A 17,253-nucleotide genomic window follows, 5' to 3' on the forward strand; every position below is an offset into this window, starting at 1 on the left:
TTTACTTCAATCACATGTGAACCTTACGCGCACTCTTTTTTTTTATAGAGGTTGGATCAATGTTTGAGTTCACCGTGTTACAATGGTGGAAACCTGCACGGATCACGGCACTTACACAGACTGCACATGTCCTGATGGTTATTCGGGAGAACTTTGTGAGAAGCGTCCGTTGTGCAGATGACTAACCATGATTGCCCACTCGATTCAGATTGTGTGTCTGGGGAATGTGTTTGCAAACCATGAACAGGAGGTAAATTCATAAAAAAATTGTTTTATCTTCTTATATATAAAAATGGAGGCTCTCGATAAAATGATCCGCTAATACTCGAAAACGGCTAAACCGATTTGGCCAGTCTTAGTCTTGAAAAATTCGTGCCAATCAGTAGGTTGTCGAAGGTGAGATATTATTTCAAAATCGCGTAGAAACTTTACATTTTTAATTTGAAACATTTTTGTAGAAGCGTAATTTGAATCAAACAATGGACGGTGGCTAATACGTCAAATGTCAAACGTTTTTGATAGATGTTCAATAGGATGTTTTACGTGAATATTATTAATTATGATTAAATTGTAGTAGTAGTTTTATTCGTAGTTTTATTTATACACAAAAGTTTATTAAAACGGGCCGCAAGTGTTACTAATAGACACTCAAAATATCAACTTTTTGAACTGCTAATATGAAATAGCACTTTTTGGCGTTATAGCACTCTTTTTTTGCAAATCATATTTTTCTCAATCGCGGTGCTATGAACGATCTCATTTGTCTAATTATATACTCATTGGTATTTATAAAACATTTTTCTAGGTTATATTATTTTTTTATTATGTTATTTCAATTCAGAACCTAATTTAGTATTGATCAAAAGGACATTTTGTCGAATAACATTTTCCCAGTTATAATTTCCCAGAATTTATCGATAGTAATAGATGAAGGTTTAAAAGGTCCACCACCGATGTGCCAGAACCAGTAAATTAAGCATGGTTTAACAACAATATTTGAAAGTAGAGGGAAAAAGATGTATAACGAGCTATAACCTTGATTCTTATGGCTTTGCTATCGGGAGATAAACGGTAATTTTTGAAAATCCGCAATAAAAGTATTTTCTTTCATTGGTAGTTTTATAGCATTAGTTAAAAATGTAATTATTTTTAAAATACCTTAAAATTAAAATAAGACATTAACCTGTTTCCATCTCCGTTCCAACTTACCCTGCCTATAGAGTACATAAGGACTAGATAACAAATTTTTGAAAGACATCAAAAAAGCACATTTTTACAATGATAAAGTAGCTGTTAGTTTTAACTGAACGTAGTCAGATAATAGTTCGTTTGAAATGTGTTATTTGTCGTGATATAATTGTTTGGTTCTCACATATAATTTTTATTTTCTCAAAGTCAAATTGGACCTTTGTGCCTCACCCTGCTCTACTTATACTTTTTATTAAATTTACTTTAGTTCATCGAATATTACTTGAAACTTTTCAAAAAGCAGATCAAAGAAGAAATACTTAATTCATTTTCTATCTCTCTTCGCAGAAATGTGAAAATTTTGTATAAGCTCAGTAGTATTATTTACCATTATAACAAAATCCAGAATCCAAAAAGAATCTGAAAAACTTGAAATGTAATCAATAAGTCGAAAAACCAAAAAGATTGGATTTAACCATGTTTTCTATAGAAAGTATAAAAACTTTCAGTTTGATTGTATTGACAAATATAGACATACTATGGGATTTATTTTTTTTATAATTCTTCATTGTATATAGCATTCAAACAACACATCCTTATGCACTTAAGTATTAATATTTTTGATTCTCTAGAAATTGTTTAAAATATACCTTACTAGCAAAACAACATTTGCCGGGGTCAGCTAGTATATATTAATAAATTTTCAAATATTTATTTCCAGGTACTTCAGGGATGTGTATGGCTCTTCTGTCGGTTTGTCCAGGAGGACCATGTCTGCATGGCGGTTCTTGCGGAGGTACACCTGAGCATCCTATCTGCATTTGTACAAATGGCTACGCAGGTAATAATTGATAAATAAATTATTAGAGATTAGAAACTGTTTTCTGGTTAAACATAGAAGTTATATTTCACTATATAAACCTAACAGATGATTGGGAACCATTTTTTATTTCCAGGAGCACATTGCGAAGTACAAGTGGGACCCCTATCGAAAACCCTCTGGTTTCCTGTCCTTGCATAAATGGTGGCACTTGCGAACAAAATATGCACAATGGTGAAATCTGTATTTGTCCACCGGGATATTCAGGTAACATGAAATAAAACTTGCCATTTAATTATTTAATTCCCATCCTTTGAATTTCCAAAAATATTTTTATTCCTTCCCAGGTTTGTACTGTGAACGTCCTCTCACTTACACAAACCGAACGTACAATAAGTTTACCAGCCCCTGAAGCAGTATGTGAGCCCCCATGTACAATCTACAAGTTTGCACCAGAGATGGACTTTGTATTTGTCCACCAGAAACGATTGCCAATGGTTGTGTGATCACGCCTTGTCAGACAATTCCTTGTCAGAACGAAGGAATTTGTAAGGAACAACCGGTGTATGGGGCACAGAATTATACTTGTGAATGTACTAGTGGATGGACAGGTAAAATAAAAATTACATTTTAAAACAATTTACTCGTATAATTTTAAAATTTTTAAAAACCAATAATAATCATAACTGGTTATAAAATTTACCCGTATAATTAACTTTTCGTAGGGTATGTTATATTATAATCGTCAGAAAATCGAAATTGAAAATTTTTACATATCCTCACGTTTCGAAGTTTTCATTGTGGCATACCTTAGAAAACTATTGGTGTATTAATATGTATTATAGTTCCTTAAGGCAAATTGCTGGAACTTCCCGTGCCGTAATGAAATATTCGAGACTGTATAATACTGTAACTTCCATTATTTTTGCTATCTTATTGTTATATCTGAGCAAATCAAATGTAAAATCATAAATCGATTTATCTCCAGAACATAACCAATCATCATTTCATTTCGAATTCAATTTCCAAAAAAATAGTGGCCTAATTTATGCAAAATTAAAATTGTATAGTCACAGTCTAAACGCATTTGCAAATAATTCTGTGCGACATTTTCACTTATACTGTGCTTAGCTTGGCGGCATTCTCACATTTTGAATAGTTTTCACAAAATTGGAAAAGTGCTCCAGTATATAAACAGTCTAAACGCACTTGGGTAAACATTTGTACCAGAGTGGCGCTTAGACTGTGCTTAGCCTGGGTGATTTTTAGTCCAAAATTACAAAAATATTTTTTGAAAAAAAAAATTTAGAAACAAACATTTTTTTCCGAAAGTAATTATTTTGTTGAAACAAGTAGAAAGTTCTTTAGATCATTTAAATCGGACGCTTAGTTCTTTTAAAAACTGTCATTTTTTTTAACATTAGCTTTGTATCTCCGAAACCGCTGAGCCTAACTTTGCCTAAAACTGGTAACCACTTTTCCCCCCATTACGAACTGAATGTCTTTTGAATCATACAAATCAAATGATCCGTTCTCTCAAAAATTCGATTTCTATTTTCTGCACTCTTTGCTCCATATCTCCGTAACGACTGGACCTGCCTTTGCTAAAAACTAATCAGCACATCTTCCTATTAATAGAAATCGAATGTTTTTTAAACCATTCAAGTCGGTTGATCCGTGCGCCCGAAAACATGGACGAAAAATGTATCCATACATACATACATACACACACACGCCAATTTTCTGAGGTGCCATAATGTTCAGAAACCTTCGAAACGTGAAAAAATGTAAAAATTTTCAATTTTGATTTCTGGACGATTACAATACGAGAAGTTAAAAAAGATGTATGTTTGAGTGTATGTATAGATACAATTTTTCTTCCACGATTTTGGGCGCACGAATCAACAGAATTGAATGATTAAAAAAAGAATCGATTCCTATTAATAAGGAGATGTGCTGATTAGTGATTAGATTTGGCAAAAGTTGGTCTAGCCGTTTCGGAGACACGAAACTAAGTTTGCAAAAAGTTGCAGTTTTTAGAAGAACTGAGGATGCGACTTCAAAGATGTAAAAAAACTTTCTGCTTGTGTCGAAACGATGGCTTTTGGATTTTTTTTAATTCCTTTTTTTTATTTCTAAACATTTTTTTTTGAATATCGAAAATAATTCCGATTATAATTCTAATTCCAGCTAAAGCTCTAAACATCTCTTATATACTTCAAATAATTAATTTTAACTTTGCAATTCAGTTTATATAATTCTTATAAATATTAGATAAAGTCCTTCATTTTAAATCCGATTAATTTAGTTAAATAAACGTCGTCGTCCAATTCATAAACTTTTATATTTTGTGTATAAAATTAGAATAATGAAAGTTACAGTATTTGTAAAAATCTATTTAAAAACATTTGAGTTTCCTCAAATATTTCATTGAGATACTGGAATTTCCAACAATTTGCCTTAAGGCACGGTGCCATACACCACTAGCTGAAATTTACACTTTAATTAAAATTTACACTTATAATTAAAATTCACTCGAAAATATTTACGCTTATAATTAAAATTTTCTAGAAATGTCGACTCATTTTGTTTTATTTTTCTCCAGGCAAGAATTGCGAGACAGACGTGAACGAATGCGACACACCAGGAATTTGCAACAATGGTATTTGCCAAAATCGCAACGGTTCGTTCCAGTGTTACTGCGAACCTGGTTATACAGGTAAAAGATGTGACATGGACTTCAACGAATGCCTAAGTCTACCTTGTCATCACGGCACTTGCGTAAATAAGGTAAATATTATATAAAAAAAAATATAATTCAAAACATTTTGCCACATAATTCTTTTATTCCAGGTTAACGATTTTGCTTGCGTCTGCGCTCCTGGTTTCAAAGGTAAACAATGCGACGTAGATATTGATGAATGCGAATCGTCACCTTGTCAGAATGGATCAACGTGCCAAAATCTTTTGGCTAAATACGAATGTGTCTGTTCTCCTGGTACAACTGGACAGAATTGCGAAATTGATATAAATGAATGCGAGGTAGGGTAATAAATCATATTTTTCCAATCAGTGCTACAAATTATATTTCCTTTATCTTTTAGAGTACTCCATGTCTACACGGTGGTGTCTGCGAAGACCATCGAGCTTCTTTTACTTGCCACTGCGAAGGCACAGGTTTTATGGGATCCTTATGTGAAATCAACATAGACGAATGTATGAGCTCACCTTGTTTGAATGGTGGTAAATGTGAAGATGGTATCAACAACTATGATTGTGTCTGCTATCCTGGTTATAGAGGTAATAACATAAATGATTGGTATATTTTTTCGCATTGTATTTTTTATCAATGCTGTTTTCAGGTAAAAATTGTGAAGAAGATATAAACGAATGTGAAAGCATGCCTTGTCAGTTTGGTGGTACTTGTTTGGAGCGGAGTGACCAGTCGCTTTATATTCATAATTCTGAAATTTTACTTCCTGAAGTATTCAATGGAGTCTTTACGTATGAAAATGCTAGCGGGTAAGAAACAACTAGCTTTTATGCAAAGTCAAAATATATATGCTCATTTAGTATCAGCTTACCGAAGGGGAAGTGTGTTTTCATCAAAAAATCCGATTCGCTAATTTTATTCCTTCAAGTCATTCTGAATGGAATGAGACCAAATTTGGAAAAAGTATGTGTGTGTGTATGTGAACAGGTTTTTTACCTTTAATCGACGTTTCCTCTGAAACGACTGGACCGATTTCCAAATCAAAGGTGAATTATAAGATATGCAATAAATAATTATTTACAATTATTCATAATGTTTTACAATCTATTATTTCCGTAAAAATAACATTTAACAAAGCATGAAATAAACAGAGTGTAGAATAGAATAATACTTATCAACTAAATCCAAACAGCTTTAAAATTGAAGATAATGTAGATAGCATACAAATTGTGAATGGTATGTTAAATACAAAGAATGCACACATGAAGAGTAAATAATACCACAGTCCAAAATTTGAATGAAAAGCATTCAGATTTACATATTTTATCAATCGAGCATCTTAGAATATTAGTTCAGTTTAGTCCCAATAATAATATATTTATAATTAGTCATAAAGCGTTTAAAATTAACGAAGTAAAAGTTTAGTAAATAAGCAATCCCAATTTCGTTTGATTAAGTCAATTATTACACTTATTGCGAAGTTTTTGAAGCTCGCCTTAAAGCAACTTACACCTAGTTAACTTCCCATAGGGTAGTTAAAGTAATGGGCCGAAAATCGAAAATGAAAATTTTTTCATTTCTCGACGTTTTGAAGGTTTCTGAACATTTTGGCATACCTCAGAAGAATGGACGTGTGTGTGTTTTGTATGTCCGCATTTTTAACTTCCCGAAGGAGAAGTTTATGTTTTCATCAAAAAATCCGAATCGCTAATTTTATGTTTTCTCGACGTTTCGAGCCATTCTGAATCGAATGAGACCAAATTTGGAAAAAGTATGTGTGTGTGTGTGTGTGTGTGTATGTGTGTGTGTGTGTGTGTGTGAACAGATTTTTTGCCGTAAATCGACGTTTTCTCCAAAACGGTTGGACCGATTTCAAAAATTTAAAAGCCATTTGATGTATCTCGATGAGGACTATCGTCTCTGAGTTTTGTGCGGCGATCGGCCGGGCCGTTTCTCTGTAAATTGCAGAAAAGTGAAAAATTTTTCGTCCACGTTTTAGCCCGCAATTCTGAATCGATTCTGAAAATTCAAAAACCGTTCGAAAGATATTGGTTGGGAATCGTGCTGATTAGTTTTTGGTAAAGATCGGCCGGGCCGTTTTCTTGTAATAAAGTTTTTAAAAAAAAAATTTTGGCGATTTTTATGATTATTTTTTTGACGATAGATACCATAGTTTTCTAGGTCATACTAAAATATTACGGCCCTACGACAACTGGTTCAGCTTTAAAAATTCGTCAAAGTTTGCAAAAATCAGTATGGTCTTTTGGCATCTGTCAAAATTAGACTTTTGATCGACGTTTTCTCAAAAACGCCTGAACCGATCTTAGAAATTTAAAAGCCATTTGATGTATTTCGGTGAGGACTATCGTTTGTCAGTTTTGTGCAACGATCTGCCAAGCCGTTTCTTTGTAATTTGAAAAAAAGTGTTGAACTTTTCGTCCACATTTAAGCTCATCCTACCGAACCGATTTAAAAAAATCAAAAACTGTTCGAAAGATATCATTTGGGAATGATGCTGATTAATTTTAGGTGAAAATCTACCGAGCCGTGAAACTGTTGAAAAAAAGTGTTAAATTTGAAACTGTTGAAAAAAAGTGTTAAATTTTCGTCCACATTTAAGCTCATCCTACCGAACCGATTTTAAAAAATCAAAAACTGTTCGAAAGATATCATTTGGGAATGATGCTGATTAATTTTAGGTGAAAATCTACCGAGCCGTTTTCTTGTAATTAATTGTTAAAAAAAAAATTAAGCCGTTTTTCATGGAACTTTTTTTGGCGATATACGTGTACATCATGGTCTTATAGAACTTACTGTAATATTACGGCCTTACAACAAGTAGTTTAATTTTGAAAATTCGTCAAACTTTGCTAAAATTATTATCGTTTTTTTTAAAGTAGGATTGATGAAGTATATTATTTACACATTTTTTTGATCAAGTCGATTATTTACACATATCGGGAAGTTCATGTAATTTGCCTCAAGGCTAAATACCAAACCAACTAGTTTGTCCACGTTTTCGGGCGCACGGATCAACCGATTTGAATGTTTTAAAAAACATTCGATCCCTATTGATAGGGAGATGTGGTGATTAGTTTTGGCAAAGGCAGGTCCAGCCGTTACGGAGATACGGAGCAAAGAGTGTAGAAAATGCCAGTTTTTGAGTGAATTAAGCGTCCGATTTGAATGATCTAAAAAACTTTCTGCTTGTATTGACAAAACAATTGCTTTTGAGGATAAAGAATATTACATTTTTTTTTTATTTTCATAAAACATTTTTGTAATTTTGGATTAAAAATTCAAAAATGATCCAGGCTAAGCACAGTCTAAGCGCCACTCTGGTACAAATGTTTACCCAAGTGCGTTTAGACTATTTATGTGTTAAAGCACTTTTCCAATTTTGTGAAAACTATTGAAAAATGTGAAAATGCCGCCAAGCTAAACAGAGTATAAGTGAAAATGTCGCACAGAATTATTTGCAAATGCGTTTAGACTGTGACTATACGGGGGCACTTTTTCAATTTTGTGCAAATTAATTAAGGCAACTATTTTTTTTTTTTTAAATTGAATTCGGAATAAAATGACGATTGTTAATATTCTGGAGATAAATTGATTTATGTTTGACATTTGATTTGCTCAGATATAACAAGATAGCAAAAATAATGAAAGTTACAGAGTATTTGTATTAATATATTTGAAAACGTTTAAAATTTCTCGAATATTTCATTACGGTACTGGAAGTTCTAGTAATTTGCCTTAAGGCACGATGCCACTTTCAACAAGTTTTAATTATATTTTAGTTACGAGTGCAGTTGTAACTATGGTACAACTGGTAGAAATTGTGAGATCAACATCAATGAATGCGAAAGCAGTCCTTGTGGTCTTCACGGAAACTGTAAAGATTTAATTGGAAGCTACGTCTGTGATTGCCATCCTGGTTTTGAAGGCATTCATTGTCAAATCGATATCGACGAATGTGAAAGGTAAGGACCATATTTATTAACACTAGATATGCCACGCCAGTCAAAATGACTGGTTGGACACTTTCTATTCAAAATTCCCATTATATGTAAAATTTGTTTTGTGAAATGAAGTTATGCCTTTTTAAGTTATAAGTATAGAAATCATTTTGTGCAATCAAAGTTACTTTATATATATTAGTAACAAAAATAAATTTGTTACTACTACTTGTACCAGCACCAGTCAAAATGACTGGTGCAAGTTTCTATAGAAAATGTTTGATAAAAGAACCGAAATAACAATAGCCATAGATCGTATGCGTTTATCCCCTACTCTCTTATTGATTACAATATATATTATTTATTCTTTATTCTTTTTTACATTGTAAAAATGCAGATTGCTAAAGTATTACTAGATTTTTACCAAAAAAACAATTGTTTCGATCTTCGTTCAAACACACTAAATAAAATTTTATTCAAAGTGATTTTCAAGTATAATTATTTATTCTTTTTCTACACTAATACAAGTAAGTAATATTCCGTGGACACAGAAATTTTCAAAAATATATTCTTGAGTAAAAAAAAACTATAAACGAGAAAACTGCCATGTTTTCGACTTATTTTTATAGCGACTGTCAGTCTTTGAAAAAAGAATGGAAACAATGTTTTTTAGCTTGTTTGGAAAATAGCATTAGCGGTTTTTTGAAATGTTTGGACCTAGGGTTGGAAATATATGATAGTGACAGTGAATTTTTAGATAATCAATTCAATCCACAAGGCGGTGCTATTATCGACTGTAGAAATGGGAAATTTTCGTGATAAAGATAATACAGATGGATCAAGTACGTTAGTAAATGGTTAGATATCACAAACAAACGTATGAGACAATGCGAGCCACTTTTTTCCAATTCTGAAGACGAATTTGGAAGTAATGCACCAAATCAGGAAACTAAAATTAGTTTGGACGAAACTATTTGAACAAGAGTTGTAGTAGAGTGAAATAGGTTTTGCAGATAGATTAGAAGTTCAAAGAGCTTTCAGACACATACTCAGGCCAAATTTATAGAAAAAAAGCCCGCGTTTGGAACAAATTATAGAAAATAGCAAAAATTGCTTCAAACCGAGAGCTCATATCACTTTGGTTGAATAACATTTTCCAACAAATGCCAGAAGCATATTTAGCCAGTAAATGCCAAAGAAACTATAAATTTACATAAAATTCTGTCTGACATCTGATGTAGAAACAAATATGGTATTTAGCAAAAGACGAAGAATCAACCCATCTAAGCAAATTTGTAGTAATGAAAATTCTTGAAACATATACCATGAAGGGTATAAATGCAATAACCGATATTATTTTTATTATTATTTATATGGCATTGAAATTAAAATCTAAAAACACGTCGGTAGCTGTAATTTTACGCGCAAACAAGTGGGTGCTGCCGGACACTTTTATTGAGTATTGCGCTAAAGTACTGTAAAACTATTCAAATTAATATATTTTGTTATTTGACAATATCTATAAGTTTATTTAACAGCTGTAATTAGTTTTGTTCAACTTAAAAACACAATAAATATGTTATCTTAGAGACCAGTCATTTTGACTGGTATTTAAGACCAGTTTTGACATTCATAATATCATTTTGACAAACGGCTGGTATATCTAGTGTTAAAAATACTTTTATTGATAAGTTCTTAAGTCTTAAATTTATATTTTCTAGATATGAACCTTGTCTTCATGGTCGATGTTACGACGAACGTGCGACCTACAGGTGTGAATGTGAACCTTCTTGGGGCGGCGTCAATTGCACAGTTGCCCTGACAGGGTGCCACGGAGAACCTTGTTTGCACCAGGGAACCTGCTCACCTTACGTCATCAATGAGACGGAACACAGATTCAATTGTACTTGTGTTAATGGATACCAAGGGGGTAATTGCGAAAAGGTATATATTGTACATTATTAATAATAAGAACTTTGAAGAATCCCTTTATTAACGTCCCGTAGGGTAGTTATAGTAATCGCAAAAAATCGAAAATGAAAATTTTTACATATATTTACGTTTCAAAGGTTTCTGAACATTTTGATATACCTTAGAATGGATGTATGTGAGGAACCATACATCCTGTCTGTCTGAGATATGAAAATAATGTATATATATATATATATATATATATATATATATATATATAAATAAATAAAAATAAATAAATAAAAAAAACAAATTTTTGTGGACGATTTTCCTTGGGTGGACAATGTGAAAAAAATGCTTTTATATAAAATTTCGTAATTTTGAAATTGTTCAAAAAACTAGTGGGGCGCATGGCATCTAGCCTTAAGGCAAATTGCTGGAACTTCCCGTACCAAATATTATTATTCTTTTAAAAACGATACACATTTTTGAAAAAATTTAAATTTCGAAAAAATTAGATTTTTAAGAAACTATGAATTTGACAAAAAATTACTTTTTTTGAAAAAAGAATTTGGAAAAAATTTTTTCTTTATTTTGACATATTTTGGAAATTCTGAATTTTTTTTCAAAGCAATCGTACTGCTTTAACTGCATAGAGACAAAATGTCAAAACGCGTAAGCGCCGCGTCGCCGTCTAACGAATAAACATTGGTACGGAACCCATAGGAATGCAAACAAAATTTATACTTATTGTTAAAATCTCTATAAAATATCTGATAATTTGATGTGCATATGTTCAATGATCATTTTTGACCGCCAAATGGCGCTTTTTTTACTTTTTTTACTAGATTTCCGAAACCGCTAGACCTGCTTTCATGAAAATTTACAAGTAAAATGTTTTTTGAATTATTAAAATCGGACGCTCTGTTCTCTTAAAAACTGAGTTACCGTTTTTGGCACTTTTTGCCCCATATCTTCAGAACGGCTAAACCTGCCTTTGCCAAAAACTAATCAGCACGTCTCCTTATCAAAACGAATTGAATGTTTTTTGAATTATTTAAATCGGTTGATCGGTGTTCCCGAAATCGCCGACGAAAATTTGTATCCGCACACACACACACACGCACATACACACACACACATACACACACACACATACACACACATACATCCATTTTTTCTAAGGTATGCCAAAATATTCAGAAACCTTTAAAACGTAAAGATATATAAAAATTTTCATTATCGATTTTATTCCGATTACTATAACTTACCCTACGGGAAGTTAAAAAAATAATATTTTCAAAAAATTCAAATTTTCGAATTTTTCATCATTTTCAAATTTCATCAATTTCAAAAAATACCGAAATTTAAAAAAAAACGATTTGTTACAAATATCTGATAATATTTCGAAATTTTCAAAAAAATCGAATATTTTCAAGAATTTCCAAATAGTCAAAAAGTTAAAAAAAAAAACGTTTTTTTGCAAAAAAAATCCAAAAATGTTCAAACTTCTGAAAAAATCTAGAAATTTTGAAAGAAAATATAAATCAAAAAAAAAATCAAATTAAAAAAAAAACAAATTTGTTATAAACATACACAAAGTTGTTTATAGAATACTATACTATAATTATATAATAAATAATGTATTTGAAATTATTTAAAACAAATATTGATTATTTTCATTAATATGTTAATTACGGTACGGGAAGTTCCAGCAATTTGCCTTAAGGCACGATGCCACACACCACTAGTTATTATTTATTATTTATTTTGCAGATTACCACAATGTCCTACATGGGCTCCAGTTATGTAATCGTCAACACCACACGTGATGAGGGCTATGATATTCAATTTAGATTTAAAACAACTTTACCAAATGGACTGCTGGCAATTGGAAATGGATTGACTTTCTACATCTTAGAATTAACCAACGGTCGACTGAATTTGAGGACATCCTTGCTGAATAAATGGGAGGGAGTCTTTATTGGATCTGGACTTAATAATAGCCACTGGCAGAAGGTAATAAATTGAATTATTACTAAATAACGCAGTAAAATTATTTAATTTTAATTATTTTTTAGGTGTTTGTCGCAATCAACACATCACATTTAGTTTTGGCAGCCAACGAAGAACAAACTATTTATCCAATTTCTTTAAGTGAAGGAACGACCACACTTTACACCAGTTTTCCCGAAACACATTTAGGTGGAACTGTTAGCCGGTTTAAAAGTCTTGTCCAGGGTTCACACTCGTTTGTTGGATGCACTCAAGATGTCATCATCAACGGAGAATGGGTAAATATAATATAATTGATTGACATTAACTATTGTGCCAAACATTTTGTATATCCTTTCTCCTTTACCAGGCGTTGCCAGATAGTTCAGGAGCCCTTACATCCTTAATTGAAGTATCAGAGGGTTGTCCTCGTGATCCACAATGTGAACCCAATCCTTGTTATTCAGGTGGCCATTGCACAGATTTATGGAGAAACTTTTCATGCACTTGCGAAAGACCTTACTTGGGACAAAAGTGCCAATATAGTAAGTACACTATAAAAATATGAGAGAAATACGTAGTTTATTACTTTTATTTTTATTTTTCTAGATTTCACTGCTGCTACCTTTGGAAACGAGAACACATCTAACAGTTTGGTTGTGGTGAATGTCAGTGATACTGCTAGACGAGCTGTGAGATCTGTTGTGGATATATCTATGTTTATCAGGACACGACAGGATTCAGGACAGGTAATAAAAATTACTATAAATGTTCACCATTTCCAAAAGAATTTGAAAACAAGATTTTTTAACTTTCCGAAGGAGAAGTTTATGTTTTCATCAAAAAATCCGATTCGCTAATTTTATGTTTTCTCGACGTTTCAAGCCATTCTGAATCGAATGAGACCAAATTTGGAAAAAGTATGTGTGTGTGTGTGCGTGTATGTGAACAGATTTTTTGCCGTAAATCGACGTTTTCTCGAAAACGGCTGGACCGATTTAAAAAATTTAAAAGCCACTCTATGTATCTCGATGAGGACTATTGTTTGTCAATTTTGTGCGACGATCGGCCAAGCCGTTTCTTAATAAATCGCAGAAAAGTGAAAAAATTTTCGTCTACGTTTAGCCCGCAATTCTGATTCGATTCTGAAAATTCAAAAACCGTTCGAAAGATATTGGTTGGGAATCGTGCTGATTAGTTTTTGGTAGAGATCGGCCGGGCCGTTTTCTTGTAATAAAGTTTTTTAAAAAAAAATTTCGACGATTTTTATGATTATTTTTTGACGGTAGATACCATATAGTCTTCTAGATCATACTAAAATATTACGGTCCTACGACAACAGGTTCAGCTTTAAAAATTCGTCAAAGTTTGCAAAAATTGATATCGTTTTTTTGGCATTTGTCAAAATTAGACTTTTGATCGACGTTTTCTCAAAAACGCCTGAGCCGATTTTAGAAATTTAAAAGCTATTTGATGTATTTCGGTGAGGACTATCGTTTGTCAGTTTTGTGTGACGATCTACTAAGCCGTTTCTTTGCAATTTGGAGAAAAGTGTTAAACTTTTCGTCCACATTTAAGCTCATCCTACTGAACCGATTTTAAAAAATCAAAAACTGTTAAAGATATTAGTTGGAAATGATACTGATTAATCTTAGGTGAAAATCTACCGAGCCGTTTTCTTGTAATTAACTGTTGAAAAAAAAATTTAAGCCGATTTTCATAGAACTTTTTTTGGCGATATACATCATGGTCTTATAGAACTTACTGTAATATTACGGCCTTACAACAAGTAGTTTAATTTTAAAAATTCGTCAAACTTTGCTAAAATTATTATCGTTTTTTTTAAAGCAGGATTGATGAAGTATATTATTTACACATATCGGGAAGTTCATGTAACTTGCCTCAAGGCTAAATACCAATACCAACTAGTTATCTTTTTTTTAGTTATTTTACCTTGGAAGTCCAATATCAGCAGATGAACCCATATCAGCTCCAGATCACTCCTACATTTCTGCTCAATTAAAAGGTGGAGAGTTGCAAGTTAGTATACAATTTAATGGAACTCCTGAATCCTACACTGTCGGAGGAAATAAACTGGATAACGGTTACAACCATTTGATAGAGGTAAAGGAACAGCTTTTAGTTTAATTGGGTTGTCTTTTTTGGTACATGTTCTGAATATTTATTATTTGCAGGTTGTTCGTAATTTAACATTGGTGCATGTGAAATTGAACGGCAGTGAATACTTCAGAAAGACTATTTCTTCCACTGGGCATTTGGATGCACAGGTAAATGATCAATAGTCGCCTCCTTAATAGTTTTTACTTACCACAAACTGTTCGAAAGTTTAGTTTGTCTCAAAAAATTTATGAAATTGTGTTTGATAAAGATGAATTCTTAACTAAATATAATTATATCCTATAATGATTCTATTTTTCAGGTATTATATTTAGGTGGAGTGCCTCAGTCAATTGAAGAAGAAGTGAAAGTCAAACGACAAGCAGCTCCTGATATACAAACTGATTTCAAAGGAATTATTCAGGATGTCCAGGTAAATATATAATTTAAATATTTGTACATATTAACTTCCCGTAGGGTAAGTTATTGTAATGGGCCGAAAATCGGAATTGAAAATTTTTACATTTCTCGACGTTTTGAAGGTTTCTGAACATTTTGGCATACTTCAGAAAAATGGATGTGTGTGTGTGTGTATGTATGTATGTATGGATACAATTTTTCGCCCACGTTTTCGGGCGTACGGATCAACCGATTTGAATGGTTTAAAAAACATTCGATTCCTATTGATAAGGAGATGTGCTGATTAGCTTTTGGCAAAGGCAGGTCCAGCAGTTACGGAGATAAAGAGCAAAGAGTGCAGAGTATAGAAATCGAGTTTTTGAGAGAACGGAGCATCTGATTTGAATGACCTAAAAATATTCAATTAGTAATGATTGGGAGAAGTGGTTGTTAGTTTTTTGCAAAGGCAGGCCCAGCCATTTCGAAGATACGGAGCTAAATGTACAAAAAATGGCTGTTTTTGAGAGAACTAAGCGTCCGATTCAATTGATTCAAAGAACTTTCTGCTTGTCTTAACAAAATAATTGATTTTGGAAAAAAAATTTTTGTTCCATTTTTTTTTTTTTTTAATTTTTTGTATATCGAAAATAATTCAGATTTTATTTTTAATTCCGACTATAGTTCTAATATACTTTAAACAAATAATTTCAACTCTGCAATTCAGTTTATATAATTCTTATAAATATTAGACAATGTTACAATATTGATAATAATCTATTTGAAAACATTCAATATTCATCGAACATTTCGTTACGGTACGGGAAGTTCCAGCAGTTTGCCTTAAGGCACGATTTTGTTTATATATTAGAACTAGTTTAATTTTATATATTAGAACAAGATAGTGAAAGACATCACTATTCTAACAATAAGTAAAATTGTAATATTAGCATCGCAAAATTGCACTCCTTTAATTATTGTTTATTAAAATGACCATTCGGTTTGAATGGCCAAAAAAGTATTTGTTGAGATAGGTTCAAAGTGTTTAAGAAGTTCGTGATCTATCTGGATGCTGCCGAACTCTATTGAACACTTGCACTTTGCCGAAGGACCAGATATATTTAGTTGTTGGCTATATCAGACCGTTTGAATAAAAATAAAAGATGTTGAATAAAAGATGATGAATAACTGTTTAATTGTTGTGTATTTGTAATATTAAGATTTATAGATGATATGTTATTGAATGTTCATTTACGACTGATCTTAGCTATATGAAATTTAAGTTGATACTCAATTATGTAGATTTTATAATTTTATATATTTTTCTGATTGGCCCATTTTGTGGAGTTAAGGACACCCCATTACAATTTTGGAACCAATCAGTGGTTATTACATTTATCAACCGATCAGGTATTGGTTGATAAATTGCATGATACGGAGAATTTAAACTGGATACAGGTAGTGCGAATTTCTTGGAAATATAAGGATGATAGTATGATATTAGTCAGGGACAGGTGATAAAAATTCTAGGAAAAATGGATTACTGATTTTGCGACAGGATGCGTAATAATAAAAGGAATGAGGGTTTATTATCGCTATCCTACATGTAGGCAAGAAAATATAATAATTAGACCAGGGTTGGGGAATGAGGCGTTAACAATTATTTTGACCTTTTTTTAATTTTAGATCCGTAATGGTTCTCATACAATGGTGGTCGAACTATTTCCCCTGCGTGTTCCTGATTTGGTGGTACCACCTCCGTTTGGCCAGGTGTCCTTCCATCCTGAATCAGGTTGGCAGGTGTCATTTCAGACGACTTATGCAGACATTCTCCTTGCAAACATAATGCTACTTGCGCAAATACTTGGAACGACTTCCAGTAAGTTAAAGAAATAAATTATAAGTATTATATAATTCAATAACGTCTTGTTTATCTGTCTATTACCAGGTGCGAATGCACTCGTGGTTACAAAGGCAAACGTTGCGAAGACATCGAATTCTGCCAACTCCAAGATTGTCCAACTGGATCCAGATGCCGCAACTTGGAAGATGGCTACGAATGTCTTTCCAACGCCACATTCTCTGGTCTGGACGCGCCTTTGGTATTCCGACCAGGTGCTTTGAAAGAAGGCAAAGATCCTATTATCAATCAA

The 17,253-nt window shown here is 32.4% G+C and overlaps 1 protein-coding gene across 1 annotated transcript; it reads left to right on the top strand.

The window, feature by feature from the left end:
• Nucleotides 1-82: 82 nt before the first annotated feature.
• Nucleotides 83-17,230, top strand: LOC113374460 (protein crumbs-like; the record flags this gene model as incomplete). The annotated part of the gene is given in 21 exon segments (XM_026614497.1): nucleotides 83-175; nucleotides 178-235; nucleotides 1,910-2,029; nucleotides 2,117-2,275; nucleotides 2,491-2,619; nucleotides 4,614-4,798; nucleotides 4,862-5,050; nucleotides 5,113-5,308; nucleotides 5,371-5,530; nucleotides 8,522-8,704; nucleotides 10,402-10,624; nucleotides 12,368-12,610; nucleotides 12,673-12,885; nucleotides 12,957-13,131; nucleotides 13,196-13,335; nucleotides 14,531-14,710; nucleotides 14,782-14,874; nucleotides 15,027-15,137; nucleotides 16,787-16,889; nucleotides 16,892-16,979; nucleotides 17,049-17,230. Coding segments are annotated over 21 exon segments (3,223 nt in total), but the record flags the coding sequence as incomplete, so codon positions are not given.
• Between the last annotated feature and the right edge of the window lie 23 nt (nucleotides 17,231-17,253).

This window comes from Ctenocephalides felis, unplaced genomic scaffold (assembly GCF_003426905.1).
Source record: "Ctenocephalides felis isolate EL2017-DRISC unplaced genomic scaffold, ASM342690v1 CF-g0.4_SCAFFOLD_01809, whole genome shotgun sequence".
NCBI lineage: Eukaryota > Metazoa > Arthropoda > Insecta > Siphonaptera > Pulicidae > Ctenocephalides > Ctenocephalides felis.